This window comes from Oncorhynchus tshawytscha, linkage group LG29, assembly GCF_018296145.1.
Source record: "Oncorhynchus tshawytscha isolate Ot180627B linkage group LG29, Otsh_v2.0, whole genome shotgun sequence".
Taxonomy (NCBI): domain Eukaryota; kingdom Metazoa; phylum Chordata; class Actinopteri; order Salmoniformes; family Salmonidae; genus Oncorhynchus; species Oncorhynchus tshawytscha.
In genome coordinates, this window is record NC_056457.1 from 24514483 (window position 1) to 24537990 (window position 23508).

The following is a 23508-nucleotide window of genomic DNA, read 5'->3' on the forward strand; positions in this document are numbered from 1 at the left end:
TGTTTGCTAGTGCGCTGAAAATAGAACGAGATGCCTTGGTAATGTAGTCAATAGCCACATTTCTCAAACGCACTGTTTGCTTGACAGTGGCATTAGTAAACTACAAGTCCCATTCCAACCTTTTGTCAACAGAAGCGTCCCTTTGGTAACTATAGTAACTTTGGATCCCTCCCCAAATGTTGAAGGTTTGACTGTGTTGTAAAAATATACCCTAAATCAACCTTGCTTGAATTTGCAAAAGTCCACACAGCATTATCATAGTCCCACAGAAAGAGTTTGCAGATGTTATAATGTATGCACACACTGTCTATTCAACAGCAAATTATGTTTTGTAACGAGAGTTCTGCAAATTGTCACTAGTTTACCACAGCCACAAAGTCAAAATATCGTACACATTTATGGAAACTAAAATGTGCTTTTTAGTCTTAATTTAAGGTTAGGTTAGGGGCAGCAACAGATTTTAATAAGATAAATTGTACAAATAGGCGGGCTTCAGCCATAATTATGAATGGGGATTTGTTAAATAGTGACGACCCTCTCTCTGCAAGCTCCGAAAATGATGACGTATAATGCAAGTGACTGGAGTGCGTGCGCCGTTCATAAGTTCGCGACGTGTAGTTTTCACGTGCTTTGGTTCCTGGTAAGCGAAAGATGCTTAATGTTCAATTAATCAAAATATGAAAACGTTACTTTATCCTGTTGAGCTTTGTCTAGGTTTTTCGAAAATCAGACAAATGTAAACATTTATTACGCTGGACTATTAAAAACGCCACTGAATTTGGCTACAGTAGTGATAGCGAATGCTAACAACATCGTCAAGCTAGCCAGTTGTTTTCCCATTTTGGCCCCAGTACGTATGGACAGACATTTTAAACCGTAAACATCTGTTAATTACTGGAATCATCCGTTTCTATTATGTTCTATTATATGCTTATAATATACCTTTCTACTTGCACCACAAATGTCAATACTCCATATTTCACACTTGCGTGTTAGAGGGCATCAAATCTGTGATGCATTGTGGGTATATTTTGACTGACCGATCTACTACTCATTATTTGTAGATCAGTCAGTCAAAATATCGATGTAAAACAAGCCCACTCTCTCATCATCTGTCATCATCTTTCTTGTTTTGCTCCTCTGTCAGGCAGGATGAAGTTGGAGCTGTCCATGGTGGTGCAGGGCTGTCGGCTAGGTGTGCTGACGGGACTGGGCAGGGCAGGACAGCACTCCCTAGAGGTGCCGGGGTGCCTGCTGTACACCCGCTGCGGCACCGTGCCACATCTCACCCAGGACACTTTGCACACACTGAACAACCTGCCGTCCGTCACACAGCTCACCCTGAACACACTGTGAGAGCCTCTACCATTAGCACACTCTTTCCCTGTCTCTCTAACACACACATCAAAATAGTATTTAAAGTACTTGCTTTGTGTGTACTTCCTTTAGAGCGGAACACCAGGAAGTATTGGAGGAGTTCAAGCAGGGAGTCAGGAAGTTTGCAGGTTGGCACTGACTATTCTTGTTGATATTATGCCTCACTAGGGGTGGGAATAATTTGTGGAACATTGCAACAGGAATCTGTTTAAAAAACTTGGTAAAGTACAAGGTTGCCAACAAGCAACACATACAAAGTAGCAAGCTCAATTCACCTAGCTAACTAGCTGCTGAATAGGCATCAATTCACCACGTAGCTTATTCTTAATGTTTGTCCATAGGCTACCAGAGTGTGGAAAGAGTGAAAAACTTAATGAATTAGCCCACACCCTACCCAGTATCTTATTCTGCCCCTATACAACTTTGTATGCGTTGTTTGTTGGCAACCTTGTAATTTACCAAGTTTTTGAAACAGATTCCTGTTGGAACGTTCCACAAATGATACCCACCCCCTCACTACATCTACTGTCTGCGCCGTTGCAGTAGGAAAGTCGAACATGTCATGCATTCATATGCTTAGAGCACATCATATTAGACATGCTCTACTGAGTGACCAAACTTTCATTAATGTAAGTGAAAGTGTCTTTAGTTTTTAACATGAACACATGCACAGAACTTTCTATACATTTTGTCTCAGCTTAACTAGAAAGCAGTTGGACATAAAGAGAAAAGTACATCACTTCGTTGCTGAATATTTGAATGGATGAGGCAGAAGTGCAGTGTTGAAAAGCACAATCGGCCTTAGCCCTTTCTAAGAGCTCCGAATGTATGCTTCATAAGTCCCAAATGGCTTTGAAACAGTCCTCATGTAGGAAAGTCAAAAGTCATCGCTCTCTAACAGAGATGGCTGGCTGTAGTGTGGCACCACTGAGCTGTTTCCTGCCCCTGGGCAAGCCAAGTTGAAATGAGAAAATGTCATTAGCGTCCCAGCACTTGTTCACACGCAGGGAATTATTACATTGTGTCTTGAGGCGGGCAGGGAGGGAGTAACCTCATTGGGTAATTAAAAGTGAGCGTGCCACCGCCTGCCAGTGCTTGTTGCTTTTGTTTAGGTTCTGGTTTTGTCACCTTCTGATCTTCTCTCACAGCTCTAAGGCCACGCCTCCTCTCTTGCATGGCTTCCAGTGTGTATTTAACAGAATGAACTAACTATCTGACATTACCAACAAGTCTATGTATCTGCCTCCTGCTGCTGTGTAGACTATTAGTCGATGCGTCTTTTACTCATGCTACTGGACCGGCTGTGCTGTCTGTTCTGCAGTAGGATGAATGCAGTGTTATGCATGCTTTAATACTGCGGTTGACCTTTCACAGGTCTTCATGACACGGTGTTGTACTGCTCCCTCCACGACCCTGCGACCTCATGCCCCCCAGGTCACATAACCAACAAGGTCAGAGGTCATGATTGAGGTTCTACATATCCAGCAAAACATATATTTTAGACTAAGCATTGGTGTCTGTCTAAATGCTTTACATTTCTGGGAGTTGTGTGTGTGTGTGTGTGTGTGTGTGTGTGTGTGTGTGTGTGTGTGTGTGTGTGTGTGTGTGTGTGTAGTTGTATGTGTCAGAGTTGACACTAACAACAGATTGTTATAACTACAGTGCATTCGGGAAAATATTCAGACCCCTTTACTTTTTCCACATTATAACGTTACAGCCTTATTCTAAAATGTATTACATTTTTTTCTCATAACTCTACCCCACAATGACAAAGCAAAAACGTTTATTTTTTAAATGTTTGCAAATTTATTAAAAAATAAATAAAAAACAGGAAATATTTAATTTACATAAGTATTGAGACCCTTTACCCAGTACTTTGTTGAAGCACCTTTGGCAGCGGTTACATCCTCAAGTGTTCTTGGGTATGACGCTACAAGCTTGGCACACCTGTATTTGTGTAGTTTCTCCCATTCTTCTGCAGATCTTCTCAAGCTCTGTCCGGTTGGATGGGGAGAGTCATTGCAGAGCTATTTTCACGTCTCTCCAGACATGTTTGATCCGGTTCAAGTCCAGGCTCTGGCTGGGCCACACAAGAGACATTCAGAGACTTGTCCCGAAGCCACTCCTGCGTTGTCTTTTCTGTGTGCTTACAGTCATTGTCCTGTTGGATGGTGAACCGTCACCCAGTCTGAGGTCCTGAGCGTGCTGGACCAGGTTTTCATCAAGGATCTCTCTGTACTTTGCTCCGTTCATCTTTGCCTTGATCCTGACTGGTCTCCCAGTCCCTGCCACTGAAAAAGATCCCCACTGCATGATGCTGCCACCATAGGGATGGTGTCTGGTTTCTTCCAGATTATATATTCCAGATTCATCAGACCAGAGAATCTTGTTTCTCATGGTCTAAGACTCCTTTAGGTGCCTTTTGGCAAACTCCAAGCGGGCCTTTTACTGAGGAGTGGCTTCTGTCTGGCCACTCTACCATAAAGGCCTGATTGGTGGAGTGCTGCAGAGATGGTTGTCCCTCTGGAAGGTTCTCCCATCTTCATAGAGGAGCTCTGTCAGTGTGACCATTGGGTTCTTGGTCATCTCCCTGACCAAGGCCCTTCTCCCCCAATTGCTCAGTTTGGCCGGGCGGCCTGCTCTAGGACGAGTCTTGGTGGTTCCAAACTTCCATTTAAGAATGAGGGAGGCCGGTGTGTTCCTGGGTACCTTCAATGCTGCAGAAATGTTTTGGTACCCTTCCCCAGAACTGTGCCTCGACACACTCCTGTCTCGGAGCGCTATGGAAAATTCCTTCCACCTCATGGCTTGGTTTTTGCTCTGACATGCACTATCAACTGTGGGACCTTATATCGACAGGTGAGTGCCTTTCTAAATCATGTCCAATCAATTGAATTTACCACAGGTTTACTCCAATCAAATTGTAGATACATCTCCAGGATGATCAATGGAAACAGGATGCACCTGAGATCAATTTCGAGTCTCATAGCAAAGGGTCTGATTACTTATGTAAGTACGGTGTTTTTAATTTGTAATACATCTGCAAAATCCATTTTAAAATAAGGCTGTAATGTAACAAAATGTGGGAAAAGTCAAGGTGTCTGAATACTTTCCAAAGGGACTGTATACCAAGATAGCTTTGGGAACAGAACTTTGTTGAGATCAAATGTTTTATCGGTGAGGAAATGTGCAGAATGTCGGCCAAAACCCTTCTTGTTCCATCTTCTCCCACTTCCGGCCACTGTGCTTCCTCTCATCACCATATTTGGTACTGAGAGGAAACGCCAAGAGGATGCTTCACATTTATACATCCAGTGAATTATCTGGCTCATTATTCCATCTGTGCTAACACTGTCTGTGTTTGTTCCAGACGGTGTCTGTGTGGGGCAGTGGCGGTCGTATCGAGCTGACGGTTGCGAAGTTCATGGCTCTTCAGAAGGCTGTCCAGCCAGACCTGTACCAGAGCATGGCAGACGGAGAGACTTGGCAGATCAACACTTCTCGCAAGAGGGTCCGCAAGTCAGTGGACCGCACCCTGGCCCACCTGGATGAGTGTCTGCTGCTCCACCACAAAACACAGGTCTGTCTGGGACTGATGCTGCTGTAGCCTCACACAAGGCCATGACGATGCTCCCAATATTAGAGGAATTCAATTAAAAGCTTCACCAACATGGGGTGTGACAGTCATTTATAAGTATACTGTACAGACACGCGCTACTTTTACTGTCAACATATCTCTGTCTCTCTCACCCTTTCCAGTGTGTGTACGGTCATGAAAATCCTGGAAAAGTAATTGAATTTTAAAATAAAATCTGAAAAGTTTAGGAAAAGTCATAGAATGAATTACATTTCTGTTTAATGTAATTTATTTATTCACAGTTATATATTTAATATTTAACAGTCAAATAAACATATCAGCCAGGTTCGGAATAACAAAGTGTGTCTGTTTTGTGTGAGACGAGTGGGCTGTTGCTCAAGGAGAGATAGACAGTCGGACAATTCAGCAGCAGCAGGTAGTAGGCCTATAAAATGTGATAGAGAACAGACTAACTAGGTAGGTAGACAATTCAAAACATACAGTTGGAAGTTTACATACACTTAGGTTGAAGTCATTAAAACTATTTTTTTCAACCACTCCACAAATTTCTTGTTAACAAACTAGTTTTGGCAAGTCAGTTAGGACATCTACTTTGTGCACGACACAAGTAATTTTTCCAACAATTGTTTAGACAGATTATTTAACTTAGAATTCACTGTATCACAATTCCAGTGGGTCAGAAGTTTACATACACTACGTTGACTGCCTTTAAACCTGAATGGGAACGGGGACCCCTCGCCAACAGCCAGTGAAATTGCAGGACGCCAAATTCAAACAACAGAAATCTCATAAATCAATTTTTTTCAAACATACAAGTATTAGGCACCATTTTAAAGATAACATTCTCATTAATCCAGCCACAGTGTCTGACTTCAAAAAGGCTTTACAGCGAAAGCTCCAGAAACGATTGTTAGGTCACCACCAAGTCACAGAAAATCACAGCCATTTTCCCAGCCAAAGAGAGTTGTCACAAAAAGCAGAAATATAGAGCAAATTCATCACTAACCTTTGATCTTCATCAGATGACACTCATAGGACTTCATGTTACACAATACCTGTATGTTTAGTTCGATAAAGTGTATATTTAAATCCAAAAATCTCATTTTACATTGGCGTGTTATGTTCAGTAGTTCCAAAACATGCGGTGATTTTGCAGAGAGCCACATCAATTCACAGAAATACTCATAATAAACATTGATAATAGATACAACTATAATACATGTAACTTTAGATAAACTTCTCCTTAATGCAACTGCTGTGTCAGATTTCAAAAAAACTTTACGGAAAAAGCATACCATGCAATAATCTCGAGTACGGTGCTCAGAGCCCAAAGCAATATCCGCCATGTTGTGTAGTCAACATTAGTCAGAAATAGCATTATAAATATTCACTCACCTTTGATCTTCATCAGAATGCACTCCCAGGCATCCCAGTACCACAATAAATGTTTGATTTGTTTGATAAAGTTCATCATTTATGTCCAAACACCTTCTGTTAGCGCGTTTAGTAAATAAATCGAAACTCACGAGGCGCAGGCAAGTCCAGCGGAAAGGTCGGACGAAAAGTCCAAAAAGTTATATTACTGGTCGTAGAAACATATCAAACGATGTATAGAATCAATCTTTAGGATGTTTTTATCATAATTCTTCAATAATGTCCCAACCAAAGAATTCCTTTGTAGAAAAGCAATGGAACGAGAGGTAACTTTCTCATGACCGTGCGTCTCGAGCCCATGGCTCTCTGCCAGACACCTGACTCATTCCCCTCTCATTCTTTCCTCCTTCACAGTAGAAGCCTGAAACAACATTCTAAAGACTGTTGACATCTAGTGGAAGCCTTAGGAAGTGGGATATTGGTCATGTTGCACTATCTTCAATAGTGTGCTGAGTTGAAATACTACAACCCTCAGATTTCCCACTTCCTAGTGGATTTTTTTCTCATGTTTTTGCCTGCCACATGAGTTCTGTTATATTCACAGACATCATTCAAACAGTTTTAGAAACTTCAGAGTGTTTTCTATCCAATACTACTAATAATATGCATATATTCTCATCTGGAACTGAGTAGGAGGCAGTTTACTCTGGGCACCCTTTTCATCCAAAGGTGAAAATGCTGCCCACTAGCCCAAACAGGTTTAAACAGCTTGGAAAATTCCATAAAATCAAAAGAAATCAGCCAAGACCTCAGGGGAAAAAATTGTAGACCTGCAAGTCTGGTTCATCCTTGGGAACAATTTGAACAAACACTTGAAGGTACCATGTTCATCTGTACAAACAATAGTACGCAAGTATAAACACCATCGGACCATGCAGCCGCCATACCGCTCAGGAAGGAGACGCGTTCTGTCTCCTAGAGATGAATGTACTTTGGTGCGAAAAGTGCAAATCAATCCCAGAACAACAGCAAAGGACCTTGTGAAGATGCTGGAGGAAACCGATACAAAAGTATCTATATTCGCAGTAAAACGAGTCTTATATCGACATAATCTGAAAGGCCGCTCAGTAAGGAAGAAGCCACTGCTCCAAAACCGCTATAAAAAAGCCAGACACAGTTTGCAACTACACATGGGAACAAAGATTGTAGTTTTTGGTTAAATGTTAAATGTCCAAAAAATATAACTGTTTGGCAATAATGAGGAAAAAGGGGGAGGCTTGCAAGCCGAAGAACACCATCCCAACCGTGAAGCACGGGGGTGGCAGCATCATGTTGTGGGGGTGCTTTGCTGCAGGAGGGACTGGTGCACTTCACAAAATAGATGGCATCATGAAGCAGGAAAATTATGTGGATATATTGAAGAAACATCTCAAGAAGTTAAAGCTTGGTTGCAAATGGGTCTTCCAAATGGACAATGACCCTAAGCATACTTCCTTATTGTGGGAAGCTTGTGGAAGGCTACCCGAAACGTTTGACGCAAGTTAAACAATTTAAAGGTAATGCTACCAAATACTAATTGAGTGTATGTACACTTCTGACCCACTGGGAATGTGATGAAAGAAGTAAAAGCTGAAATAAATCATTCTCTCTACTATTATTCAGACATTTTCAGATTCTTAAAATAAAGTGGTGATCCTAACTGACCTAAAACAGGGATTTTTTTCCTCTGATTAAATGTCAGGAATTCTGAAACTGAGTTTAAATGTATTTGGCTAAGGTGTATGTAAACTTTTGACTTCAACTGTTTTTTGTACCCTCTAGTTAACCGTTAAGCTATACATGTTTGTCATGTCAATGTCCCAAAAAACCACTGACACTTGTGTTGTGTCTTTGGCTTTGCCGGATTAAGTGATATGACATGCTATTCTATAAAATCCTTTCTCCGTAATTAATATTACCTGATTGAGCTAATCATGTAAATGTAATTAACTAGAGTCGGGGCACCACAAAATAATATTTATAGAGCTGTTATCTTCCGAATAAACTCTTAAAGACCTAGTAATATTTTACATCAATAGCAGTCAATATTAATCGTCACCTTAATTCAGTCTCATCTGAAAGTTGTAAATTCTTGGTTATCTTCACGAACCCTGGCAAACAAGTTGACTCAGCAATACAAAATTGGGTTTAATTATTTATTTACTGAATACCCAACTAATCACACAGAATTACATATACACAGAATGAATTATACCTTGATTACAAATTATGTCATAAAGGAAAACATCCCAGGACAGAACAGATATGACAGCTGGTTACACAAAAGAAAAGGGGCTGGGTTTGAGTGAAAGAGCGGGAAGACTGAGGAACAAAGGGAGAAGCTGTGCTATCGTAAATACAGTATCTTATGCATTCTAAATTACCGGCCATTTGGAAAAGGAAAATGTAATAAATATTTACTCTGAGCTGCACTTCGGTAGGTTGGTGGTAGATGGAAGGCCGTGTTGCCCAACCGAGTCCTTTGAAGAATGTCTCTGGTGGTAAATTGGATACGTTGTGGTAATGTCATTGTGTGGTACACGGGATACTCTGTCTGTTCTTTCCTAGCTCACGTTTGCAGCTGCTGTTGCTAACTCAACAGCTAGGAGGTATCACTTCTGTAGTGAATAAGAGTTCAATGTTCATACCATTCGCAACCAAAGCTCATGCTGAGGTTGGCTTAGTTCTGTAGTTGACATGTTAGTCCTTTTAACGCAGAGGCTGCAGACCTCACGTACTTGGAACAGGAGGTTACATTTTCGTCAAGGCTTTATATAGTGGAGCGAGAAGGGTGTGTTTTGAAAAGTTTTATAACCCATGTCTCTTCACAGGGGCGGGCCACTGATTGAGCAGAGCCCTAATCTTATGAAAACCCAAATCTCTCATTTGGAACCTAAAATTACATTTAATCTCTTCACCAATAATTTTATATTCAAACATTTAATTTGAACAACAATTCCATGTGAATCCGATAACTACAATGTGCAGACTTTCCACTGTAGAGTTTGTCATCCTATCATTGATGAGAATGTCTCAGATGACAACCGAACTGACATCATATTCATTAAGTACACATGTTCAATTGGTTGGATTACCAGAATATAGTTCATTTCCCCCCACGTTCTGATGTTCTTCTGATGTTGATAATTTTTTAATGAAACGAACGATTCACTTTGCCATTGTATTAGTTGGGGTTCGGTTGAATCACGTTGAATTGAATCATGTGAATCAGAATAATTTGTGAATCGGGAACATTTAATTTTAGGAAAATTTGTGAGATGTACCATTTATTTTGGATTATGTGGATCTTGTTTTGTAGATACTTCCAGTTGATTTGGGCATCCAGTTTATGAGGCATTGTAACTCAATAGATGCTAGTCAGCCTGCAAAGTAAACACTTCTAAGGTAGCCAAATATGACTGAAGAAAATGTGTGGATTCTTTATCTATAATATATTGAATGAGTGACTTACTTTGTAAAACATTGCAACCAAATTCTTTTTTATCAAGGGTGGTCAACCATCCCCCGGATAGCCAATGGGTGTACAGGCTTTTAATCTTGTCCTCCTCTAGCAAACTACACTTTAGAAGTAAGCTGCTCAACCGACCCTGATAAACTGTCTCTGACGTGTTTGAGCAGGGCTTGATCAGAAGCCTGCACACCCAGTAGCTCTCCAGTCTGAGGGTTAACCACATGTTTTATACAGTTGCCTAACAGGTATTCTACTTTGTGCGAGGTGCCTTGCTCAGAGACAGGAGATGGTTCATGGAATCACAGAGCAGCCTCCCAGTGTCGACACCACATTACGCTTACTTTTTTATACCTTCTGTACATCGAGAGGCCGTCAATCGTTGGTCATGGAAATTTGGTTAAAAGTCATGGAAAAGTCCATGTCAAAATGTGTATGAACCCTGTCTTTCGTTGTCTGTGGTCTCCAGGAGCTGAGTGGGGTGGAGGTGTTGGGGGTGGTGGAGGGAGGAGATGTGCTGGAGGAGAGGGTGCGGTCGGCCAGGGAGACGGCCAAGCGGCCAGTAGGGGGATTCTGTCTGGACGGGCTCCATACTGCAGCCATGGAGACAGACCTCCGGACCAAGCTCATCACCGCCGTCATCAAGGAGCTGCCTGAGGACAAACCCAGGTGTGTGTGTGTGGTCCACCCGTAAACAAATGTTCATCTTATAAAGGCTATATAGCATACAAAAACTCTTCATAGGCACTACATGGCTGCATCACAGACCCCTTTCTGTGTTAGAAAAAAATAGTTGCACAAGGGCAATGTGCAGAAGTTGTTGCACAAGGGCAATGGGAGTTCTTAATAGTTCCTATTTATTTGCTTATGACTGTATTTCACACTACTTTTGGATTATAATTGGATTTTAAAGCTTGCATGAATGTCCTGCTTAATACACTGCTCAAAAAAATAAAGGGAACACTAAAATAACACATCCTAGATCTCAATGAATGAAATATTCTTATTAAATACTTTTTTCTTTACATAGTTCAATAAGCTGACAACAAAATCACACAAAAATTATCAATGGAAATCAAATTTATCAACCTAATGGAGGTCTGGATTTGGAGTCACACTCAAAATTAAAGTGGAAAACCACACTACAGGCTGTTCCAAATTTGATGTAATGTCCTTAAAACAAGTCAAAATTAGGCTCAGTAGTGTGTGTAGCCTCCACGTGCCTGTATGACCTCCCTACAATGCCTGGGCATGCTCCTGATGAGGTAGCGGATGGTCTCCTGAGGGATCTCCTCCCAGACCTGGACTAAAGCATCTGCCAACTCCTGGACAGTCTGTGGTGCAACGTGGTGGATTGTGCGAGACATGATGTCCCAGATGTGCTCAATTGGATTCAGGTCTGGGGAACGGGCGGGCCAGTCCATAGCATCAATGCCTTCCTCTTGCAGTAACCGCTGACACACTCCAGCCACATGAGGTCTAGCATTGCCTTGCATTAGGAGTAACCCAGGGCCAACCACACCAGCATATGGTCTCACAAGGGGTCTGAGGATCTCATCTCGGTACCTAATGGCAGTCAGGCTCCCTCTGGCGAGCACATGGAGGGCTGTGCGGCCCCCCAAAGAAATGCCACACCATGACTGACCCACCGCCAAACCGGTCATGCTGGAGGATGTTGCAGGCAGCAGAATGTTCTCCACGGCGTCTCCAGACTCTGTCACATCTGTTACATGTGCTCAGTGTGAACCTGCTTTCATCTGTGAAGAGCACAGGGCGCCAGTGGCGAATTTGCCAATCTTATGTTCTCTGGCAAATGCCAAACGTCCTGCACGATGTTGGGCTGTAAGCACAACCCCCACCTGTGGACGTCGGGCCCTCATACCACCCTTATGGAGTCTGTTTCTGACCGTTTGAGCAGACACATTTACATTTGTGGCCTGCTGGAGGTCATTTTGCAGGGCTCTGGCAGTGCTCCTCCTTGCACAAAGGCGGAGGTAGCGGTCCTGCTGCTTGGTTGTTGCCCTCCTACGGCCTCCTCCACGTCTCCTGATGTACTGGCCTGTCTCCTGGTAGCGCCTCCATGCTCTGGACACTACGCTGACAGACACAGCAAACCTTCTTGCCACAGCTCGCATTGATGTGCCATTCTGGATGAGCTGCACTACCTGAGCCACTTGTGTGGGTTGTAGACTCCATCTCATGCTACCACTAGAGTGAAAGCACCGCCAGCATTCAAAAGTGACCAAAACATCAGCCAGGAAGCATAGGAACTGAGAAGTGGTCTGTGGTCACCACCTGCAGAACCACTCCTTTATTGGGGGTGTCTTGCTAATTGCCTATTTCCACCTGTTGTCTATTCCATTTGCACAACAGCATGTGCAATTTATTGTCAATCAGTGTTGCTTCCTAAGTGGACAGTTTGATTTCACAGAAGTGTGATTGACTTGGAGTTACATTGTGTTGTAATTACCCTTTTGTGACTAGGGGGCAGTATTTTCATTTTTGGATAAAAAACGTTCCCGTTTTAAACGGGATATTTTGTCACGACAAGATGCTCGACTATGCATATAATGCTTTGGATAGAAAACACTCTAACGTTTCCAAAACTGAAAAGATATTGTCTGTGAGTGCAACAGAACTGATGTTACAGGCGAAACCCAGATAAAAATCCAATCAGGAAGTGCCGCATTTTTTGAAAGCGCTTCATGCCAATGACTCCTTATATGGCTGTGAATGGGCTACGAATGAGCTTACGCTTTCTACGTATTCCCCAAGGGGTCTACAGCATTGTGACGTCTTTTTACGCATTTATGTTGAAGAATAGCCGTAAGGGACCACATTGAGCAAGTGGGCACCTGATGGCTCCCGCAGAAAATCTTGCGTAAAGTACTGAGGTAGCCATTATTCCAATCGCTTCTAATGAGAAACCAATTGTCCCGACGGATATATTATCGAATAGATATGTGAAAAACACCTTGAGGATTGATTCTAAACAACGTTTGCCATGTTTCTGTCGATATTATGGAGCTAATTTGGAAAAAAGTTTGGCGTTGTAGTGACCGCATTTTCCGGTCGATTTCTCAGCCAAACGTGAAGAACAAACGGGAGCTATTTCGCTTACAAAAATAATATTTTTGGAAAAAAGGAACATTTGCTATCTAACTGGGAGTCTCCTGAGTGAAAACATCCGAAGTTCTTCAAAGGTAAATGATTTAATTTGATTGCTTTTCTTATTTTCGTGAAAATGTTGCCTGCTGCTAGCAGAGCCTAGCATAGCATTATGCCATGATAAACTTACACAAAGCTTGTCTAGCGTTGGCTGTAAAGCATATTTTGAAAATCTGAGATGACAGTGTGATTAACAAAAGGCTAAGCTGTGTCTCAATATATTTCATTTGTGATTTTCATGAATAGGAAGATTTTCTAGGAAGATTTGTCTGCTGCGTTATGCTAATTAGTTTGAGGCGATGATTACGCTCCCGGATCCGGGTTTGAGAGTCGCAAGAAGTTTTAAGTGTTCCCTCTATTTTTTTGAGCAGTGTATAATGTTTGCATCATAATCGCAAATCAACTGAATTATACTTAAAAACATTGGCTAGCTTTTGTTACAGCCAATGTCATTGAGTGTTAGCATTTTAGCTAACAAATGCTGCATCCAAAATAGTTATTTTGCGAAGATAACAACCAAATATAATCTTAGCTAATGTTCAAGCAATAATCAAAACATTTTAATCATGTGAGAACCCCAAAAGGTTATTTTGTTTAGAAGTAATAAAAACGTAAATCTGTTGAATGGGCGCAGATGGCGATGACTCCCTCACTGCAGCCAAGAGTTGCTCGCATCTGTGCGTGACATCAGTGTGTCGTGTACTGGAAAGGGGTCTATAGCTTGTGACATAACAGCTCCCTCTGTAGGGGGCATTGGCAGGAATGACATATCCCACTATGTTTTGTTTATTATGACTAAACTGTCAAAACAGAACGATGTGCTCTTTGTCAGCACATTGTGTGTGCTGCAGCTCTGCCTCAGGCAGCTGCTCTCTCCCACTCTCTCTCTCCCCCTCTTCTCGGCTGCTTCACGGCAGTAAAAGTTAGTTGGTAAATCTATCAACATCTCTCAGAGGAAAAACTGAGGCTGCCTTAAAAAAAAGTATCTGAATATGTTGCTAATCTTTTTCAGAGGGAAGAAAAGTTGCTGGCAGGAATCTGAAATGTCACAATAACATAGATCAAAACTACCGAGTTGGCAACCCTGCCCATTTAACGCTTCATACACTCTAGCTAGCGAAATCTATCCCAAAATCAGGTTTAAGTGCCCCTCCACACCAGCTCCAGTTGCCAGCTTTTACCCTTCTTACTCACCCTGTCTACACCTACACGCCCATAAACCCTAAATATGAATGCACCTTCCCACTCTCTCTCCTTCCCTGACTCACTCCTCCTCCCCTTACAGCACCAATTATTTGTGTTTCTCCTTCCCTCACTCCACCCCCCCAAAGCAGGATACTCTTCAAAAACAATCCATACCTCCTATAACACTTTTTAATTATCTCCCTCTCTACTCCTCTCTCCCAGTCTGTCTATTCCCTCTCTCCACTCCTCTTTGTCTCATCTGCAGTCTGGCTCTTCTCTCTCTCCACTCAGACCAATTTTAGAATGTACAGCAGGGACCAGGTGAGGAGAGAGGACTGACTGACCAAGTAATGGCTCTAATTGAGTGATCATGTGACACCTGTGAAAACCAGGGGTTGGAAATGGTTCAGGGAACAGAACTGAAAAATAAATAAATCTTTAGAGGAACAGAATCAGAACCAGGAAGAAAAGTGATCTATACTGTTCTGGAACAGAACCACTATTTTAAAAGCATGAGAACAGATTAATAACTTACATTCCAGGCATTTTGTCAGTTTCACCAAAACCTACGCAACAAGACGCCTATGCAAAGCCCTCAGTCCGTCACTCAGAAACGTGTTCCAGTGTCTGCCTGCCAGTTGAAATTCTTTGTCAGTGCGTGTTTAGGCTACCTGCCCCTCCCCCCCGCCGAAGCTTAGGCCAAGGTAGCCTACTGACGTTACAAGTGTGATTCCAAAATTAGGGAGAGATTTTTAATTAGAGAAAAATTGTTTAACTTTTTCCATGCTAGTTACAGATGCTATAGTTATCACGTTTCACATTGGATTTATTAACTACGAAAAGGTAAGACGTGTTTTTAATTCTTGTGCCGCTGTGCACACACAAACTTGTTAGCGACCCTGTTCCAACACCAAGCCAAGTCTCTGCAGTGTAAAGACATTCAAAGTTCCTTTATAGAAGCCGCCACTTCCTAGGTATATTTCTGTGGGCCTAGTTCAGATAATGCATGTCATAACAATGCCCTCGTCCACCCTCTCTCGTCCTCTCCTCACCTTCAAAATTTCAGTCGTATCTCGCGCCCTACACTTGTCTGTCCATAGCACATGTAAACAACTATAGCCTAGGCAGCCGATAGCGCCCATGACTAAAAAACTATAACTCCCTTATAGCAAGCTGCTCTGTCCAAACTGATTGGTGAAGTAATTTAAGGTTGAGCTAATGTAACAAAGAAACGATATAACCGGTACTGGTTCTGGACTTTATTTTGCAGGTTGGAACAGTGGAACGGAACTTAACGAACAAAATGTTTGGAAAAATAATTTAAATTCCAACCCCTGGTGAAAACACAGCGACCCACACCCCCCATATTATACACTATTAAATTCTACCCCACACACACTCAACCCTAAAACCCCCTAGTGGACTGCTGTTACTCTCACAGTGGGAGACTAAGAGGAAGACGGACACCCCTCCCTCTGTCCTTCCATCACTCTGCGCTCATAATGCTCACTCAGAATCTCCAGGAAACCATGGCAACCCCTGCTTTCCCTACTGGGAGCCATGGCAACCCCGTTCCCACTCTTCTTCCAGCTGCACTGGGAATACTGGTCTGGCTAGAGAGTAGACTCCCCACTGAACTCAGCCTGCTTCCCAGTGCCCCGGTGGTGGGGAGACCTCTGTCCTATTCCTCCTTGATCCTGGAGGTGAGGGAGCCGACTGGGGCTCTGGGGTGGAGAGAGACAGTGGTGCTGCAGGTGGTATCAGAGACCCCCAGACGCTCCCTTTGGGCCGTACTGCGTTTCCATAATGAAAAGAGGCTCCATCGGGCCTGTGCTGGGTCAGCCTGCCCCTGGGTTGTGGTGGTGCTGGGAGATCCACTCCCTACCCCTGGCCATCATTATGGGATGGTAAATTAGTTTGGCCCTGGAAACTCGAGGCAGTGGAGTAGAGAGAGTGAGGGGGGAAAGTGAGTGATTTTGAGACTGAGGTGGGCTAAGGGGGAATGGGTTTCAGGAAGATTGGGGGGGTGCAATCTGTTTTTTTCTGTCTGCTATGAGCATGCATGTGTTCTGTGTATGGATGTTCGGTTTTTGTATTGATTTTGGTGTGTGTGTGTGAGCAAGAGGGAGAGATGCTGCATCTGTAGTGCTTCAGGGATAACACTGATAGATAAGAGATGGGTAAGAGTCTTTCAGTTCGTCTGGTAATTCAATCATTGATCAACAGTGTAATACGTTTCTGTCTGTTTGCCCGCCTGCCTCTCTCTTTCTGTCTGTCAGGCTGCTGCAGGGTGTGGGGCGGCCAGACGAGGTGCTGGCGTGCGTGGAGGCGGGAGTGGACCTGTTTGAGAGCTTCTTCCCCTTCCAGGTGACCGAGCGAGGCTGTGCTCTCACCTTCCCTTTCAACATCACCACTGACCCAGAGGCAGCAGGTACAGGTGTACAGGTACCCCCAACAGGTCTGTGTGTTCCATAAGCACCAAATAGCTGACTACTAACCCTTATGTGACCAGCTACTTGAATTACTTAAACAAATGGGGGTGCATCAGATACCACCCAATTAAAAAAAAATTCATTCTGCTGGCTACTTGTGATGTTTTGAGAACACATTGACAGCTGTGATACAGTACTGTTAGAACCATGGACCCGCTCCACACATACAGGTGTGATACAGTGCTGTCGGAACCATGGACCCGCTCCACACAGACCGCTGCTGTGATGCAGTACTGTCAGAACCATGACCACTGACAGCTGTGATGCAGTACTGTCAGAACCATGACCACTGACAGCTGTGATGCTGTACTGTCAGAACCATGGACCACTGACAGCTGTGATGCTGTACTGTCAGAACCATGACCACAGACAGCTGTGATGCAGTACTGTCATAACCATGACCACTGACAGCTGTGATGCTGTACTGTCAGAACCATGGACCACTGACAGCTGTGATGCTGTACTGTCAGAACCATGGACCACTGACAGCTGTGATGCTGTACTGTCAGAACCATGACCACTGACAGCTGTGATGCAGTACTGTCAGAACCATGACCACTGACAGCTGTGATGCAGTACTGTCAGAACCATGACCACAGACAGCTGTGATGCTGTACTGTCAGAACCATGACCACAGACAGCTGTGATGCAGTACTGTCAGAACCATGGACCACTGACAGCTGTGATGCTGTACTGTCAGAACCATGACCACTGACAGCTGTGATGCAGTACTGTCAGAACCATGACCACTGACAGCTGTGATGCTGTACTGTCAGAACCATGACCACAGACAGCTGTGATGCTGTACTGTCAGAACCATGACCACTGACAGCTGTGATGCTGTACTGTCAGAACCATGGACCACTGACAGCTGTGATGCTGTACTGTCAGAACCATGACCACAGACAGCTGTGATGCAGTACTGTCATAACCATGACCACTGACAGCTGTGATGCAGTACTGTCAGAACCATGACCACAGACAGCTGTGATGCAGTACTGTCAGAACCATGGACCACTGACAGCTGTTATACAGTACTGTCAGAACCATGGACCACTGACAGGTGGGATACAGTGCATTCAGAACCATGGACCCGCTCCACACAGACAGCTGTGATACAGTACTGTCAGAACCATGGACCACTGACAGGTGGGATACAGTGCATTCAGAACCATGGACCCGCTCCACACAGACAGCTGTGATACAGTACTGTCAGAACCATGGACCACTGACAGCTGTGATACAGTACTGTCAGAACCATGGACCCGTTCCATTTGGCCCTTCAGCCCCTTTCACTACCTTGTATTGCTACAGTGGTTACAGCTCTGAAACACTGGATAGGTGTTGTCATGAAGGAGAAACGTCCTCTGGTCCTGATTGTAGGTCTGCCTGTAGCATTATATTGTTATGCCTATCCGGACCTTTCAGAACCCGTCTCAGACTCGCCATGTGTGTGATGGGGTCAGTGACTAACGTGACAGACAGTGTTAAAATGATGTCTTTGACGTTAGGTTAATGATTTGTGTGGGATTGATACTAATCCCAGTACGCTCGTTGCATTAATTGGAAAATGTACAGTGGCTTGCGAAGTATTCACCCCCTTTGGCATTTTTCTCATTTTGTTGCCTTTACAACCTGTAATTAAAATACATTTTTGTGGGGTTTGTATCATTTGATTTACACAACATGCCTGCTACTTTGAAGATGCAAAATATTTATTATTATGAAACCAACAAGAAATAACACATTTTAAAAATGTACTTGAGTGTGCATCTATTCATCTATTCATCCATCTGACCAGGTTATCTTCTTCCATATGTTTGGAGTCTCCCACATGCCTTTTGGCAAACACCAAACGTGTTTGCTTATTTTTTTCTTTAAGCAATGGCTTTTTTCTGGCCACTCTTCCATAAAGCCCAGCTCTGTGGAGTGTACTGCTTAAAGTGGTCTTATGGACAGATACTCCAATCTCTGCTGTGGAGCTTTGCAGCTCCTTCAGGGTTATCTTTGGTCTCTTTGTTGCCTCTCTGATTAATGCCCTCCTTGCCTGGTCCGTGAGTTTTGGTGGGCGGCCCTCTCTTGGCAGGTTTGTTGTGGTGCCATATTCTTTCAATTTTTTAACAAGGGATTTAATGGTGCTCCATGGGATGTTTAAAGTTTCAGATATTTTTTTGTAACCCAACCCTGATATGTACTTCTCCACAACTTTTTCCCTGACCTGTTTGGAAAGCTCCTTGGTCTTCATTACCGATTTCAAGTTCATAACAATCGGATATCTGTATTTTTGGGCACCGATTTGCAGATGTTTTATTATTTTTTATTATATACCTTTTAACTAGGCAAGTCAGTTAAGAACACATTCTTATTTTCAATGACGGCCTAGGAACGGTGGGTTAACTGCCTCGTTCAGGGGCAGAACGACAGATTTTTACCTTGTCAGCTCAGGGGATTCAATCTTGCAAACTTAGTCAACTAGTCCAATGCAATAACGACCTGCCTCTCTCTCGTTGCACTCCACAAGGAGACTGCCTGTTACGCGAATGCAGTAAGCCAAGGTAAGTTGCTAGCGAGCATTAAACTTATCTTATAAAAAACAATCATAATCACTAGTTTACTACACATGGTTGATGATATTACTAGATATTATCTAACGTTTCCATGCGTTGCATATAATCTGACTGAGCATACAAGTATCTAAGTATCTGACGGAGCGGTGGTAGGCAGAAGCAAGCGCGTAAACATTCATTCAAACAGCACTTTCTTTGCGTTTTGCCAGCAGCTCTTCGTTGTGCATCAAGCATGCGCTGTTTATGACTTCAAACCTATTAACTCCCGAGATGAGGCTTGTGTAACCGAAGTGAAATGGCTAGCTAGTTAGCGCGCGCTAATAGCGTGTCAAACGCCACTCGCTCTGAGCCTTGCAGTGGTTGTTTCCCTTGCTCTGAATGGGTAACGCTGCTTCGAGGGTGGCTGTTGTCGTTGTGTTGCTGGTCCGAGCCCAGGGAGGAGAGGGACGGAAGCTATACTGTTACACTGGCAATACTAAAGTGCCTATAAGAACATCCAATAGTCAAAGGTTAATGAAATACAAATGGTATAGAGGGAAATAGTCCTATAATTCCTATAATAACTACAGCCTAAAAGTTCTTACCTGGGAATATTGAAGACTCATGTTAAAAGGAACCACCAGCTTTCATATGTTCTCATGTTCTGAGCAAGGAACTGAAACGTTAGCTTTCTTACATAGCACATATTGCACTTTTACTTTCTTCTCCAACACTTTGTTTTTGCATTATTTAAACCAAATTAAACATGTTTCATTATTTACTTGAGGCTAAATTGATTTTATTGATGTATTATATGAACTTAAAATAAGTGTTCATTCAGTATTGTTGTAATTGTCATTATTACAAATCTATTTGAAAAAAAAGGTCCGATTTAATCGGTATCGGCTTTTTTGGCCCTCCAATAATCGGTATCGGCGTTGAAAAATCATAATCGGTCGACCTCTAGTCTTCATGGTGCCGCTTGCTTGGTGGTGTCCCTTGCTTAGTGATGTTGCAGACTCTGGGGCCTTTCAGAACAGTTGTATATATTCTGAGATCATGTGACAGATCATGTGACACTTAGATTGCACACAGGTGGACTTTATTTAACCTCTTGAAACTAGGGGGCACTGTTTTCATTTTTGGAAAAAGAACGTTCCCAAAGTAAACAGGCTATTTCTCAGGACCAGATGCTAGAATATGCATATAATTGACAGCTTAGGATAGAAAACACTAAAGTTTCCAAAACTGTCAAAATATTGTCTGTGAGTATAACAGAACTGATATTGCAGGCGAAAGAAAGAAAAATCCAATCAGGAAGTGACTCTTATTTTGTTCCTATGCATCCCTATCGCCCATTGAAAGGGATATCAACCAGATTCCTTTTTCTATGGCTTCCCTAATGTGTCTACAGCCACTAGACATAGATTCAGGCTTTTATTTTGAAAAATGAGTGTGAACGACATTGCGTCAGTGGTCTGTTGGTGGCTCTCAGAGTGATTTGTGCGTAATAGACAAAGGCGGCCAATGTTCCTCTCGAACATTTGCTGTCTAACTGGGAGTCTCGGGAGTGAAAACATCCGAAGCTCATCAAAGGTAAACGATTGAATTTGATTGCTTTTCTGATTTTCGTGACCAAGCTTCCTGCTGCTAGCTGGACATAATGCTATGCTAGGCTATCGATAAACTTACACAAACGCTTGTCTTGCTTTGGCTGTAAAGCATCATTTCAAAATCTGAGATGACAGGGTGATTAACAAAAGGCTAAGCTGTGTTTCACTATATTTCACTTGTGATTTCATGAATATGAATATTTACTAGTAATATTTTTTGACCGTTATGCTATGCTAATTAGTGTAGTTGATGACAATTCTCCCGGATCCGGGATGGGTAGGTCTAATTATGTGATTTCTGAAGGTAATTGGTTGCACCAGATCTGATTTAGGGGCTTCAAAGGGGGTGAATACATATGCACACACCACTTTTCTGTGTTTTATTTTTTTGCTTTTCACTTCACCAATTTGGACTACTTCGTGTATGTCTATTACATGAAATCCAAATAAAAATCCATTTAAATTACAGGATATCATGCAACAAAATAGGAAAACCGCCAACTTAATACTTTTGCAAGGCACTGCACATGATTAAACATTACAGTGGGCTCTCATGGGCGAAGGCTGTGATCACGCTGTTGAAGATAATTGATGTTAATCAGTATGATGATGAGGAGGATTTTGAAGTTAAGAGTCATGGGGTGTTGGGCTTTTCCCTCACCGCAGGGAGTCCAGCAGAGTACAGCAGTCTGTAATTCACTCAGATCCGTCTGCCACTGTAGACAGATCTCTCTGTTGAACAGAGGCTTCTTTGGCTTAACATCATGAATTAATCAACAAACTTTGTTCCCAACCAGCTTCCAGTTCAATACCACTGAGAATTATGGCAGCAAAGACCAGCGAGTGTGTGTGTGTTTTTTAATTTCTGTGTGAATATGATAGAAAGTGTCTTTATTTATAATTGTGTCCCTTGCTGTGTGTGTGAACAAGATAAATAGAGACGTGTGTGTTTGTTTGTGGGGATAAGATGCGTTTTCTAGCCCTCGGTTAAATCAAATAAATGGGTGGAGATACAAACCCAAAGGGTCAGTTGGTGAAATTAAATCAATGAACGATCTCACTGTTACCCAGTAAACCGATAACAATTAAATCATGCCCTGCCGTTAATCTCTGATAAAGGAAAAGAAAACACTATGATTAAAGTGTTCCTGAGGGCAATTGAAGCCTCCTGCGGGATTTTCTATTTAAGAACTGTAAAAGTTTTTATATCAGGCCAAAGTAACAGATTCAGAAGTTGAGGATCAGACCGATTTAAGTATCAGATAGCACTAATCGATTCTGCACGGGGGAGTGTAACGAGGTTCACTGGAGTTGAGTGTTAGGACAGGACTGGGGTCCATCAGCGAATGAGGAGACCGCATCCAAATCCCCCCTCAGCTAATTAGAGGGCTCTGTGGGGAGGTGGTGTCACAGCCCTCACCCCAATCTTCCTCTTCTCTGGCACCACAGTCTTACCACCTGCCATCCTTGCCCTCTCTCTCTCATTCTTGCTATCCTCCCTTGCTCTTCAGATCACTCCTTCTATTCACTCTCCCTCCATCCCTTTTTTCCCCTCTCTCCTTCATCTGTCAAACTCATCTTCCCTCTCTTTACTATCATTCCCTCCTGACATGACTTGTCTCTCGTGCTCTCTCTCCTCTCCATTTTTCACCTGTTTTCCCACCTCCTTTGCCCCCATCCTGTTGTTCTCTCCACTCTTGTTTTCACCTTTAACTCTCGCTCGCACTCTCTCTGTCACACTGACTGGATCATTCTGTTTGCCCTTCAGTTGACCTTTAGATGGAAGTGCCTGATAACAATTTAATGAAGCTGTTGGGTGAGGAATTTCCCTTGTGTGGGGGGGATGCTTTTGTGGGTTTTGGTGGACGGGGCCTTGAATACAGCAAATACTGATATTCCTTTGTGGGAAAGGAGAAGATCGTGAAATTGGAACACAATGGGCCATAATTGGTTTAGGATGTATGGTTTTAGGACATGATCTGACTGCTATGGACTTTGGAATGTGTGGGTTTAGTAAATGGATCAGATTGGTCTAGTTGAATGGGTGTGGCCAAAGGGATTGATTTGATTGGTGTGTATTTTGGCAGTTGTGGAGTTGGACAAGTCCGAAGCTGCTATAGGTCAGAAGAATGGAACCGATAATCCCCAAGAAGACCAAACCAAGATGACTCCTTTTGAGATCAACCTGAAAGATAAGAGGTTTGTGTCCATTAGTGTTTGTGCCAGTTGGTGTATGCACATGTGCCTCTGTCCCTCTCACTCTATTCTAAGGAATGTGTGTGTTCCTGTTTCATCTGTGTGCGTGTGTGTGTCACTCTGGGTGTGTGTCTGTCCGTGTGTGTGACCCTCTGCTCTCCAGGTACAGAGAGGACTTCAGTCCCCTGGTGGAGGGGTGTGGCTGCTACTGCTGCAGGAACCACCAGAGGGCGTACCTACATCACCTTCTGGTGACCAATGAGCTGCTGGCTGGAGTACTGCTCATGCTCCACAACACGGCCCACTACTATGCCTTCTTCACTGCCCTCAGGGGGGCGCTAGCCAGCGACAAGCTGGACCACCTCAAGAAAAGAGTACTAGAAGGACCAGGCAAGGGGATGAGCGGGGAGGGGGCTGGGGAGAGGGATGGATAGGTTTGTTGTAGAGGTAA

The 23508-nt window shown here is 43.2% G+C and overlaps 1 protein-coding gene across 4 annotated transcripts; it reads left to right on the plus strand.

Moving 5' to 3' along the window:
• The first annotated feature begins 552 nt into the window (after nucleotides 1-552).
• Nucleotides 553-23508, plus strand: qtrt2 (queuine tRNA-ribosyltransferase accessory subunit 2). Of its 4 annotated transcripts, none has more exons than XM_024424813.1 (9): nucleotides 553-640; nucleotides 1148-1352; nucleotides 1450-1505; nucleotides 2752-2828; nucleotides 4748-4957; nucleotides 10327-10526; nucleotides 16490-16668; nucleotides 22949-23060; nucleotides 23221-23508. In XM_024424813.1, the coding sequence occupies exons 2-9, from the start codon at nucleotides 1153-1155 to the stop codon at nucleotides 23489-23491; spliced, it is 1305 nt and encodes a 434-aa protein (XP_024280581.1). In that variant the 5' UTR covers nucleotides 553-640; nucleotides 1148-1152; the 3' UTR covers nucleotides 23492-23508. The 4 variants fall into 4 exon arrangements, with proteins under 4 accessions (XP_024280581.1, XP_024280579.1, XP_024280580.1 ...); XM_024424811.1 differs by having other exon boundaries at nucleotides 555-640; nucleotides 1152-1352; XM_024424812.1 differs by having other exon boundaries at nucleotides 555-640; nucleotides 1152-1352; nucleotides 16490-16641.

Bases quoted from the DNA above. Each gene is read 5' to 3' on its own strand.
- qtrt2 (XM_024424811.1), top strand. From the start codon at position 570: ATGCAAGTGACTGGAGTGCGTGCGCCGTTCATAAGTTCGCGACGTGTA. The intron at 641-1,151 runs GTAAGCGAAAGA...TCTGTCAGGCAG, and splicing joins TTCACGTGCTTTGGTTCCTG to GATGAAGTTGGAGCTGTCCA. The intron at 23,061-23,220 runs GTTTGTGTCCAT...TCTGCTCTCCAG, and splicing joins ATCAACCTGAAAGATAAGAG to GTACAGAGAGGACTTCAGTC.